At 39.3% G+C, this 13,636-nt stretch overlaps 1 protein-coding gene across 1 annotated transcript; it reads left to right on the top strand.

The window, feature by feature from the left end:
• Positions 1-3,228: 3,228 nt before the first annotated feature.
• On the top strand, positions 3,229-5,479 carry LOC146642489 (complement C1q-like protein 2). The gene is made up of 2 exons (XM_085399115.1): positions 3,229-4,079; positions 4,653-5,479. Exons 1-2 carry the CDS (start codon positions 3,480-3,482, stop codon positions 4,830-4,832), a joined length of 780 nt encoding a protein of 259 aa, XP_085255241.1. The 5' UTR covers positions 3,229-3,479; the 3' UTR covers positions 4,833-5,479.
• Positions 5,480-13,636: the final 8,157 nt, after the last annotated feature.

Below are 13,636 nucleotides of genomic sequence, written 5' to 3'. Positions count from 1 at the left end.
CACAAATTTTAACCGCAATTTCATTTATGATTTCACCTGCAGATAAGAAAAACCAAGCCGGACCAATGTTCGGGGTAGTCAGAGCTGAGCTGAGCACAAGCTGGAATTGCTTGGAGGGGGAGGCAGCACAAGGGCTTCGGCTAAGCCTCGTCTTCAGCCTCTGAAGATTTCTCCACATTGCCTTGAGCTTTAAAGCCTCTGTCGTGGATGAGAGGCCCGTGCTCCAATTCCAGGTGCTTAGCTCCGCTGACCTGCTGTTTTGAAGTGTTCCAGGGCCTGAGCTTGAAAAGGAAATCAATAGATGCTTTTTATTTTCAGTGAGCATGGGTCCTCTTTATTGAGTCTCTCAAAAGCTTGCAAGTCTTAACAAACAACCAGTTTGTCTTATTAGTCTTATTTCCACTGACGAGCTCATAAAGCACATAGTAAGCGGAGGCCAGCAGCCTCAGCGGGGAGATATTAAGAGAGGCTGTTGAGGCATTTAAGACAAATCTGTATGCAATAGAGTAATGATTGCCCATGCACGTCAAGAATTTTAATTTGCCAGACAATCTAAATCTAAATTCAAGGCCCGTGGTGCTCGATGTGAAGCAAGACATCAAATGTGTCCCTGCAGCCACGGGGAGCTTATTGCTGAAGGTGTCGACAGCAGTTAGACATCTCTGGTCCATCCTGCATATATTAGCTGACCCCCCTACCACCACCCCGCACCACTCTGCTTTCTGTGCTCCACTTCCCGTGTGTGTGTGTGTGTGTGTGTGTGTGTGTGTGTGTGTGTGTGTGTGTGTGTGTGTGTGTGTGTGTGTGTAAAGTGACCGATGCAACCATGATGTCAGTCACATGACGTCACCATTGCAAACCTGCCCTCAGCCATCTGATGTGACTTTGAAAGATCTCCTCGTGGTCTGAGTCAAATATTTGGTCATGAGTTTAGCTGCTCTTCATTAAATTTGACTTTAGTCTAAAAAAAACAAAACAACAACAACAAATATATAAATAAATAAGAAGTAACCTGCGTCTTTAATGCATTTAACTACAGAGTAATTAACTACTTCATGTATTTATGATGATTAGTGCAAAATCCAGCATCTGTGCAGACAGACTGCATGAAGCCAAAGCGAGTAAAAAAACAAAACATTTTTAAAAGCTCATAGAAGACAATTCAAGCCCCCAAACTTTCCACTAATTTGTCTCAACAGAAGAATAAATCTATTTTAGAAATCCTCATTTCCATCAAGGGAATGAATGAATACATTTTCCCCTGTAATTTATTCCACCTACATAAAGAAAATTTGTAAACAAATATGCAGTCATGTGGCTTTTTAAGGCGGTGTATGTACGCATGGATTGAAGCAGTCCGCTACAAGACTGCGAGATGCAAACACTGCCAGTCGTTGACATTTTGAATAACATCTGTGCAACTTTATATGGCTGGTCCTTTTTGTCAGGTCACTGAAAACTAAATAGAGCATTTCCTGTTACACCTGCAGAAATGAAAGCTCTTTTAAACTGTATCCGATGTTGGTGATATTATTATTTGAAAGTTAAAAAAAATGAAGAGAATCAAAACTGACTATTAAGACCTCCTTCTGCTGTAAACATGACTATCACTAGACATGAAGTTTTCATTTCTTTGCTGATAGAAGGGGTTCAAAAAGTCTAAAAGAAGCATTTTAGATCTAAGTTCTAAGGGGTTTGATTTCAGTAAAATGCCTTAAAATAATGAATTAAATGAAATTTCCCCGTCTTACATGGTAAGTATGCTGTACTTTTTGGGGCTCAGGCTATATTATGTTGTGGATTGAGCTTTCTTCTTTACATCTTTCTTTAATATTTATTATGTTGAAGTGTATGACAGATGTTCTCATATTCAACTTTTATTTGATCATATTTTATTTGTGATCACGACTGTTATTATTTACTTACACAATCATTTTATCTCCTTTCCTTTAAAATAACTGATGTTATGCAATACTTAAAATGACTCATTGATTACCTAAAATTACTGACGCGTTACTTAAAAATGCTTTTAAACTGCTTGAATTGACTTACATTGTAATTATTTCTTTGTTTCCTGTATAGACCTGACTTGTTACCCTACGTTTAAGTATTTGTAGGTTAATATAATTATACTGTAAATTCATATAAATACTAAAACTGAGAGAAATTACACCCTCAGTCAAGAGGCCATATTATAAAGTGTTATAATACATAACTCTGGGAATAGGCAAAAAAATGGACCAAATCACTTTGAGCTTTAGTGCTTTAGATCAATAATTGGCAAAAGAGCTTCTAGTGCATATTATTTAACACATTTTATAGTCATATTTCCAATGATGCAATGACTCAGGTCCTTTCTTATGTTTGCCACAACCTTTTTTAAAAAAAAAACATTGACAGACAGATGTTTTCATTGTGTCGTTGGGATCATGTCATATGTAAAACTTCTTAGCCTTTGAAGAAAACAAGTAGTGAAGTGAAGTAACAATTACAGCACACCCCTCTGTACTGTAGCTGAGGTAGCAGTGTAATATAAAGATAAAGTAATGGAGATAACACGATGTTACTTTTGTTAAAAAAACCAAACAAAAAAAAACAAAACAGGAGAGTACTGTACGGAAACACTCTGTTAAAAGTCCAAGTAATGCATTTCATTTTCCCAGGGTAATATTCAGTGTGTAAGGACCTCATTCTGGTAGAGCTGACACTAATTTAACTAAGTGAATTACTGCTCGGTGGCTTATTAACATGGATTATTTACCGATTAGATTCAGTTCAGATTTATCTATCATATACGTGGCGTCAAATCAGTACAACAGTGGCCTCGTGGTGCTTTGACCCTACTGTACCTGCTGTATTCGACATTTAGTGTAATACATCTGCAAAGTTAAAAGTAACGCTCCAGCAAATATTTATTTCGACCACTGAAAGTAATCACCTCTGAACTTTATTTAAGTACAATTACACACCACGTGACCTTCAGTGAGTTGCGCGCCTTAACTTCTTGATGCGTCTTAACGGCGCAGTGCAGCCTCGTGGTTCTCACTCGCATCACTAAGCGCTGTAAACATCGTTTGCATCGCTCAGTTTTCTTCTCTAATCTCGATATTACTCGTTCATCGGTCAGTAGAAAAGAGTTTTAATTTGAAGGCCACATCCTCTGTCTTCCGGTCTCATCCTTTCTAACTCTGACAGCTGGAGGCATCTGTCCGCGCGCACCCAGCCAGCCAGACAAGACGCGCACCCTCTCTCCGGTCATATCCGCTGCCCACGGGCTAGAAGACTCCAATTAGAAAAGCAGGAGCGAGTTACGCGCACTTACTGAACTTCACCTGTTTTGGTTTTTCTCTTCTTGGACCCCCACTCTGTCCTCTGTCACGATTCCTCCCCAGAGCCGCTCCTCGGGTTTTTTATCTTCCATTGGTCCCCGAACGGCGCGGAGGAAGTGGTCCGTGGTGTTTCTGGTGACCGCCGTCGCGATGGTTTTGTTAGTTCTCGCCATCGCTGTCCCATTACTGCTGATCCGCACCTCTAAAACCACCGCTCATTACTATGAGATGATGGGCACTTGTCGGATGGTTTGCGACCCGTACAGTCCCAAACCGGGAGGCGCCACGGCCATGGAGGTGATCCAGAACCTGAACGGGGCGGCTCCGCTGCCGCCGATGGCGCAAGGGAGCCGCGGGGAGCCAGGGCGACCGGGTAAACCTGGACCCAGGGGCCCACCGGGCGAACCGGGACCCCCTGGCCCCAGGGGCCCACCGGGAGAGCGCGGCGACGTAAAACTATCCTTCCCTGCGCTGACCGGAGGTGCGGGGGGTGACAACGGCGAGACAGAGGTAGCCAACGCCACTGCGAGCGGTTTCAGGATCGCTTTCTACGTCGGTCTGAAAAATCCGCACGAAGGATATGAGGTGTTAAAGTTTGACGACGTGATTACAAACTTGGGGAACCATTACGATCCGAGCACCGGGAAGTTCACCTGCCATGTGTCCGGGATCTATTTCTTCACTTATCATGTGCTGATGCGAGGAGGAGACGGGACGAGCATGTGGGCCGACCTGTGCAAGAACGGGCAGGTAGGAGGGTAGCTTCAGACGGGAAAAGCGGGAGCACTAACAGTTAATAAAGTAAATTCATAACTATTCAAGTTTATGTAGATATACATAAAATGGCTTTTTTCCTCGTGCCGAAATACATATTTTACGCACCAAAAGCGCACACGGAGGTAGAGGACTCCAAACGAATTGTGGAAGCAGATATATCTTTATTGTTTTTAGCATAACACCAGCGGTATTTCTAGTTCTCTATAAGCCTGTCTGTGCGCTCTGTTTGACGGTAGCGCTCATGCGTAAATCCAATTTAGATGAGACAGCTTCAGTTGGATGTGGGGTCAGACAGGAGGGTTGACATCATTAGTTCAGGGTTCAGTTCAGACTTAGGGCCAAATTTTGCTCTATTCTATTTTCCTCCACGTTTTTTTTAACCTGACGTCCCCTTAACCTCACACTTGGTAGCTAAAAGTTGGAATCTATCCATTTTACGCACCACTGCTGCTTCCCTTTGCCTCTCAGGTATATGTGAACTTTTCTGCTTAGTCCTATTTCAGTGTTCGTTACAGGAACTCTTTCTCTCTCTTTCTCTTTAACCAGGTTCGAGCCAGTGCCATAGCTCAGGATGCAGACCAGAACTATGACTACGCCAGCAACAGTGCTGTACTGCATTTGGACTCTGGAGATGAGATCTACGTCAAGCTCGACGGCGGCAAAGCTCATGGAGGAAATAATAACAAATACAGCACCTTCTCTGGCTTTATCTTATACCCAGACTAATCACGCTGCAGCACATCCTTGGACAGTCACTGAATATAGTTTACAGTAAAGAATATGATCAACTTGGTTTCTGTTCTTTTGAATAGGTGCAACATTAGTGGCTTTATCTGCAACTTGTTGTTCTGTTACTTCAGTCAAAGATCCTTTTTGTATATTTATTTGAACTTAAGTTCACCTGGAGGTTGCTGTCATTAGTGCGTGTGTGATACCTTAGTGTAAAGAAACAAATGCTCCAGATAATTTAGAGCATCCCTGGGAGAAAATATTACCTGAGCTCCTTTCTGAAATGCTATGGAGGCAACAGGTCTGAAGACGTAAAGCTAACAACTGGATGCTTACAGGCTGAGAGGGTCTTCTGAAGCCACATGTGTGTTAAAAGTATGCAGTATTTCGAAGACAATATGAAGAAATCAAGATGTAAACTGAAGGTCGGATAAGCAGTTTTCAGAGTATAAATTAGCCAGTAATGTTTGCCCTTGTGGCCTGTCAATAGCAGCAGTGAAAACATTCATGGCAAAATCAATCCATTCAGTGAGTTCTGACCTTTCAGGGAGCTGGAGGGGGAAAAGAAGGAAGCTGTTGTCGTTTTATTGTACTGTCCAGCTATATTTAACTTCCTCTAATAGATTATGAGCAAAAGTCAAAAATCATAGTTTGTGGAAAGTTAAAGGGGATATCTCATGTTAATTTCCAGTTCCATATTTTAGTCTTGCATTCAAGTAGAGTAGATTTGCATGAGTCACAGTTAAAACCAATTCTTATTTATCAAATATTGGGCCTTAATGCAGCCTCTCAGTTTATCCTCTGTTTGAAAAAAAAATCACTTTACCTACTTTCCAACTCCCCTTAAGACACCTTTCTTCTGGTTTGTGTGCCTGTGATGGTCATATTAGGAACATCCTTTCTGTAGTATATCATACCAATCCAAGAATAGAGCAAACTGGCAGAAATAAAGCATTTAGAGTAATCTGAAGTCCAAAGTGTAAATTTTGGCTCACTTGAACAAGTTTAGCACACTTACAACAAAAAAGTTATTTTATTGACTGAGCTTTCCCGCTAGCTAGCTATAGCTATCAGTTAGCACGCTCAGAAGTTTATAAATATACTTTCCCCAAATTCATTAAAATTCTTTGTTGAATAAAATTATGCATAACCACAAAAGAATATTACGTCCATAAAAGGCAAAGGGCCCAGATGAAATATAAAGATTTTTTGACTGAGTTATGCTAACACATCCCTGGCTAGCTAGCATAACTGTAGCTAGCCCACCAGATAAAACAGTTTACCCATACTTGTGTCTGTGAAGGTTCTCAGTCATCCAGGTCATCGTAGTCAAAGGAGCTTGCAAAGAAAAGCGTCTGGACTTCTTTAAGTTGCTTGAAGACGTTTCACCTCTCATCCGAGAAGCTTCTTCAGTTCTAAGGTCAAATATCTGGGACTCTCCACCATTTGACCTTAGAACTGAAGAAGCTTCTCGGATGAGAGGTGAAACGTCTTCAAGCAACTTAAAGAAGTCCAGACGCTTTTCTTTGCAAGCTCCTTTGACTTTACCCATACTTCTGTTCATGTAGGTCTAAGGGCTTGTGAGTAGTTTCTACAAGTTTCTAAAGTGACAAAAACGGTTCCACCAAACCAGGTGCTTGGGATCATACTGACACACTGTTATTTACTTCTGTCCTTATTTCTTTTCCCCCATTGCTAACAATCAAGCACATCACCACCAGTATGCATGGGTAATTGGAGCAGCAACTTAAAAGTAAGGTGTATATTTTTTTCATATCCATCTTTAAACAATAATAAGGCATCAATATCCATGACAAAACTTTTTTTTTCTTGGTGTATTAAACCATCGCGTTAACATTGGCTTTCAAATGTGGTTTCAGTGTAAATAATGGAGGAACTAAATACAAAGTGTAAAGCAAAATGTCATGTTCAGGAGTCGTATACCTGTTTGTGCTTTAATTTTCCATTCAAGAGTAGCACAGAAAGATGTTAAAGAGACAGACGAATGAAGTGTGGTACTAAAAGAGTGCAAATTTTGGAGGAGATGTTGCGATTGTGTGGCTATGGAATGCTGCCACGGATGTATCCAATAATGTTTAGCTGGGACAGGAGGAAATATTAAAGTAATTTCTTTATTCATATGAGCATTGTTTTAAGATAGTCTTGAAAAAAAATATTAATCCTTAAAATGGGACTGCAGTACATTTAACTCTTCAGTCAGTGGAAACTGCCAGAGCTTAAAGACATGGAAGACATTCACTGTGACAAGGAAATCTGTGGTGCTTTGAATAGTGTCCAGCGTCTTACAAAGTAACTAATCACCACACGTGAAAGATACACATGGATGTCTCATGTCATTACTGAATCTGTTCTGTTCTCCTCTCACTGACATCAATAAATACTGTTTGACAAAAAGTTTGGTTTGTCTGAGTATCTGTGACCGAGCGAATCCTGGTGAGGACAAGCACATTTCAAAATGCAGATGCAGAAGGGTGAGAGGAGAATGTAAATCTAAGGAAGAAGCAGATGGAATTTGTGTTGAGTTGTTTCACGGCAAACGTAGGTGGAACTGTCATCTGTCTCCTTTTGGCGTTTCCGGTTCAATTTTTCACCACAGCTCTGAAATATTTCTGCATACGTTTTGTTTCACACTGGTCTCAAAAACCGTCGCCTGCCTGAATGCATTGCATTGCACTGTAGCCTATAAAGCAGCCTCTCTACAATGTGTCCCTCGGGTTCCAGGTGCCTCTCTAAATGTCCTTTGCTCTGCTGTGGCTTGGAGACATTTTTAGTCAGTGAGCTTGGACACAGGAAGTCTGCTCTCTGGCGTTTTCTACTGCAAACCACTGAAGCTGTAATTATCCAGAAAGGTTACAGTGAGTTCTTTGCATTTTACCACATTAGTCATATTTTGTTTTCTATTTTGGTGTGCTGAATTGATCAATAATTCTTATTTTCATATTCAGAATATATTTGAATAAATAATATCAGTCATGAACTTGGACACAGATATTGGTACTGGCATTTTTAAATTTGTTTTTGACATTTTCTTAACCATATATCGAAATTAGGATCATGGGTGTCTTTGACATTCACAGACTATATAATGACCAGATGACACGTACCCATGACATGTACCCTCGCTACATTTGAAAATATCTTTTTGCAGAAGAGATTTTCTCTGTATAATACTGAGCAAAAAACTATCACTTCTGTAGCTTACATGCTTTTATTTTGAAGGGCACAAAGCTGGTATTGTGGTAATAAAATACTACAGGAATGAGTCTTAAATCCCAGAAATTAGTTAGTATTTTGCATTTCTTGTTTCCTCTTCTCAATCTACTTTTAATATGTCAGTAAACTATGATGTATTTCAGACTACAAACATTGTTGGTGACATCATCGTGTCAAACCAGCTCAGCTTTAAGCTTTGAAAAAGTGGCAACCTTAGGGGCTGAAAAATGATGCCATGATGGAAGTGGCAATGTCTACAGCCTGGTACAAAGAAAAAAAGCAAATAAAATAAACGACAGTGGGGTTCCATCTAGGGCAACATGCTGAGCAGTCCTATGAAAATAGTGAAAACACACCAAACAGAAAGTGATCTTTTCACTTGCAAGTGAAAAGATCACTTTCTGTTTGGTGTGATAGGAGACATTTGATGGGATACAAAAGCGTCACTTTTGTATCCCATCAAATGTCTCCTATCGCCTGTTTGCATCCAGCTTTTAAATTACTACCTTTTGGAATCACAAATGGCTGTTGTCTGGGGAAGAAGCTAGCTTTACTACAAGCCATTGAAATCTTTAGTTTTTGCCATTTTATTTGCAAATTCACATCACGGATAAACCTGATGGAAGACTGACAGGGGACAGGACAAGACAAGGTTCTATTTTCACACTTCATTGTTTTTCTATTTGATACTATATTTTTTTCTCAGCTCATTAATAAGCACTTTTGTGTTTGGTGTTTTGGTCAACATGTGGTTGTCACAGGTAACAATGCAGGAACTCCAGCAACACTTAAGGGAAGAGGAACAACTTTATTGACTGACCAACGGCTTCGGCTTGTGACCTTAATCAGGGTCATCGATGAAGGCCACAGGTTGTCACAGGTAAGTCACTACAAAAATATAATTTTACAGAATATGTTACATTACTGATTTAGCAGAATGTAAAATATTTGATAGCTCAGTCTTAAATACCTGCAGTAGCCATTTTAATCCATATAACATTGACTGAGAACATTATCTTTTTAGTAGCGTTTTTGTGCGTGCGTGCAAACACGATCATTGGAAAAGTTTTGAATGGAACTAAAGTTTCTGATAAAACTTTGTCGGGGTGCAGAGGGAGGTCATGTTAAAAATACATTAAAATTTGGTTTATATCCACCAAGATCTTTAAGGTCAACTTAATGATTTATTGGCTGAAAATCGACAAAACGCTTATAAATTAGAAATTATGACTCTTACAAGTGTGCTATGTGTTGGCAGCATATAGAAAGTACCATATAAAGATTTAAAATGTCAAACCACATTTGACCTCTGACCTCGCTTTCAAGGTCAATAGAGTGATCTGAAGTTCAAAATTATATAGCTCTATGTAATGATATATAGAGCTCTTTATTAAAGTTATGTTTGTTACTGCCATTGTTTGGATTTTCAGCATATATACATATAGCAAATTATATATGAGGATTCTAAATATCATTTTACTTTCTACCTCTGACCTCTTTAAGTTTAAATAAAATTTCTTTTTTCTTTAAAAGTATGCTTAAAATTCTACTGCCTTTGTTTGTATTTAGAAAGGACATATAGGAAATGATGCTGATATATGAGGACTGTAAATAACATGATACTTAAACTATGAGTTCACTTTTACATTTCACATCTGCCTTTCTTCCAACCCAAAATGTGTTATTTCTTTAAAGGAAGTATTATCAGAAGAAAGAGCTGCCAACATAATTTGAAAAATACTTAGTATAATATTATATAAGGTCAAGTTATTCATGGTCAGTTTACAAAAAACAGTTTTTTTTATGTACATATAGTACACATGTAACATTCATTGAATTTTTTGGAATATTTGTTTACATTTTTCGTAACAAAGTTAGTTTGTAACATTTTTCGTAACAAACTAACAAACTAACAAAAATTGTTACAATGTAAATGTAACAAAAAAATGTTACATTTTTTGTTATAATCTAACTTTGTACCAAAAATGTAAACAAATGTTACAAAAAATTAAATGAATGTTACATTTGTACTATATATACATAAAATAATAATAATAATAATAATAATAATAATAAAGATTAATACAAAATTTATTGAATTTAAAATGATGTAAAGTGTATTAAAATCAGAAATGAACAAAATCACTAAATATGGATTCTGCTGAGTCCATCTTTTATATACAGTCTATGTTTAAAACTCAACCATAAGCTTCATAATCTTAACCCAAACTATTCAATTCATTTCAATTCAATTTTATTTATATAGCGCCAAATCACAACAAAAGTCGCCTCAAGGCGCTTCATAGATACAGAGACAAACCCAACAATCATATGACCCCCTATGAGCAAGCATTTTGGCGACAGTGGGAAGGAAAAACTCCCTTTTAACAGGAAGAAACCTCCAGCAGAACCAGGCTCAGGGAGGGGCGGCCATCTGCTGCGACCGGTTGGGGTGAGAGAAGGAAGACAGGATAAAAGACATGCTGTGGAAGAGAGACAGAGGTTAATAACAGATATGATTCAGTGCAGAGAGGTCTATTAATACATAGTGAGTGAGAAAGGTGACTGGAAAGGAAAAACTCAATGCATCATGGGAATCCCCCGGCAGCCTACGTCTATTGCAGCATAACTAAGGGAGGATTCAGGGTCACCTGGTCCAGCCCTAACTATATGCTTTAGCAAAAAGGAAAGTTTTAAGCCTAATCTTAAAAGTAGAGATAGTGTCTGTCTCCCGAATCCAAACTGGAAGCTGGTTCCACAGAAGAGGGGCCTGAACACTGAAGGCTCTCCCTCCCATTCTATGTGTTTTAACTGTGAGTGGCAAAAATCACTGGACACTTCTCCTTTATTCAAATGCACACTGTTTCTCACTCAGAAGTGGAAAATGTTCACATAAAATAAATGTGGTTATTTTATGTACTGCCATAACACTCTGTTGGCTAAACATTTGAGATTAGTTGTGGCTTGGAACCACAAAGATTCATAACCTAACATTAGTGTTTATTTCTTAAGCTTCAGATCTATATCTACATCTACACTGCTTTAATTTGTAGACATGATCTTTCTGAACAGAACATTTAAGCATCAGAAATTGTATTTTCTAATTTTATTTTCTGCAATAATCCACAAACATTATGGAAAAACCCAACTGATGTTCAGCCAAGGGAACTGGGGCAATGCTAATTTCCAAGTTAACCTCCAAAGAAACACCCCTGCAGAAGCCTGTTGAGAGATGGGCAAATCTCCATATTGGTTACTTGTATAAACTATGGTAAGCATGAATAACGTCTTGAAGACTTCATGAAGCCATCAGTTACATTCTCAGTTCTAAATCTTGGTGGAAGCTGGTGGTTTCATTTTTGATCAGTTTGTCCTGAGATGTGCAAATGCTTAGCCAGATCCAAACATTGCTGTAAACATTTATTAAGATGATGGCTGTTTTGTGTGTATTTTCCACCCCCCCCCCCCCCCCCCCCCCATCCCCCTTCGACTTCATCCCCTTCAGGGACACCAGCTGTTTACACACCACTCCTGTCGCTTTAAATGGAAATCATGGGAAACAAATATTAGCATGTCTGGTTAGATAAACCTCTATTAAGGTGTTGGCTTATTTTCCTGCACTCTAAAAAAAACAGCTCTATCCTCCTCGGAGGTGATGTTTTAGAAACTGCTCAAAGAAAAGAGCATGTGAAAGCAGACACCACAGTATGGTTTGGGCTTATTAATAAAATCTCTTAGATTTGATCAAAATGCGTGACGTTAGTGTATTTGTTTGAGATGATCGCTGCTCAGAGAGGTTTAGAGACATTAACTGGAGCGATGATGTCACCACTAGGGCTCTTTTAAACTGCTTAAAGATCAAAGCGTGATGGCCTTGGAAAGGCTTGCAGCCCCCACTGCAGACACATTTAGGATGAAAAGTGGAGCTGCTGACACCAACTGAGACATCAACAGTGTCACTAACTGCCTGACGGATGCCCCCCACACACACACACACGTGCGCGCACACACACACACACACACACACACACACACACACACAAATAAATTATATATATATATATATATATATATATATATATATATATATATATATATATATATATATATATATATATAAAAACAACACGATAGATGATCAGGCTGTTACTTCCCCCTACTCTGCCTGACAGTGAGGGATTGCTGACTGACAGGTGGAGTAGTGAAATTCTCTGATGGATGAGATAAGTGGGGCAAGGCCTCACACACACACACACTGTGTTTGGGGGAATTCAGCCTGACAGGCAGCTGAGCAACAGGCATCACTGAAGTAATGATAGCGTGTGTCACCAGGCGGCTGAGCTGTGTGTTTTTAGTGTTGCCACCTTTATTAACTAAGATCAGTTTAATTGATTTTTGAATCTGACAATAGAGCCTGCAGTGCAAAACACATAGCAGCCTGCTACCCGAACGCGTGTCGCCGGGAACAAAAAGCAGTCTCCTTTCAGCTGATTTCGTCTGATTGCCGAACCCGGCGTGAAATATTGCGGCAGACAAGGCAGCCAATCACTGGGACATTTTTAAAACCTTTCCTCATTCGTTCGCTCCACTGCTTCTCTCCCTACAATGATTGATCCATGTTCATGCCTGAGATGCAAATGGCAGTGTGGCATGAGTGAAATATAAAGACGGGGACATCTAAAGAGACCCCCCAGAGAGGGATGACGCTGAGAGTTTTCACTCTGATTGACACTTTAAAACCTTCTGCTTATCTTCCTCTTTTGTTTATCGCATAAGTCTTACTCAAGATGGTGTTCTTGCAATCTGCACAGCTGGGAGAGATGACGAGGCTCACTGGAAAAGCAAACAAAGGAGGTTAAAGTGAAGAGTTGTCACATTAAAGCTGGAACTGTGGAGTCAGTGCAGAGCACATGGGAAAAATATGAAAGAAGATTGCGCCTTGTGGATTAAATATTACTTCATCATTTGTTCAAACAATGCTCTGAACCTGGATGAAGAGTTCTGGAGAGAAAAAAAAAACAAGGATTGTAATCTTTAAACTTTTTAAACTAAATGTGGTTTCTATAGAATTAGCAAGTTTAAAACCCGCTAAAATGAACTTAAACTATCAACAAAAAGTGAAGGAAAAAAATCAGTGGCATTATCTGTAAAATATCTATTTATTGTGTTGGAGAGACAATGACTGCATTTGATTCAGGTTTAATTATGTAGCACCAAATTACAACAAGCACCACCTCAGAATGTAAGTTAAAGACCCTACCAGGAAGCACGGGGGGAAACACTCCCTTTTAACAGGAAGAAAGCTGAAGGATCTGTCTCCCATTCTACTTTTATAAACTCTAGAAACCAAAAGTATGCCTGCCTGATCATTCTAAGCTTTCTGTGGAAATAGACGGAGCCTGTGGTTGTTCCTGTCTTACTTGATCAGTGCTGAATAGTAAGATGTCCTAGCTTTAAAGATAAAATATATTTTCCTGGCTAAAATGAAGATCTTCCACATTAGTGCAATGTGGTTTGCTCTCCAGCTCGCTAGTTATCTGCTTTACAAGTGCACATTTGGAAGTTAT

Source organism: Rhamphochromis longiceps, linkage group LG23, assembly GCF_057381845.1.
Source record: "Rhamphochromis longiceps isolate RC_006_pf linkage group LG23, R_longiceps_female_GT1.1, whole genome shotgun sequence".
Lineage (NCBI taxonomy): Eukaryota > Metazoa > Chordata > Actinopteri > Cichliformes > Cichlidae > Rhamphochromis > Rhamphochromis longiceps.
This window is presented reverse-complemented; position numbering and strand designations above follow the sequence as displayed.

Bases quoted from the DNA above. Each gene is read 5' to 3' on its own strand.
- LOC146642489 (XM_085399115.1), top strand. From the start codon at position 3,480: ATGGTTTTGTTAGTTCTCGCCATCGCTGTCCCATTACTGCTGATCCGC. The intron at 4,080-4,652 runs GTAGGAGGGTAG...CTCTTTAACCAG, and splicing joins ACCTGTGCAAGAACGGGCAG to GTTCGAGCCAGTGCCATAGC.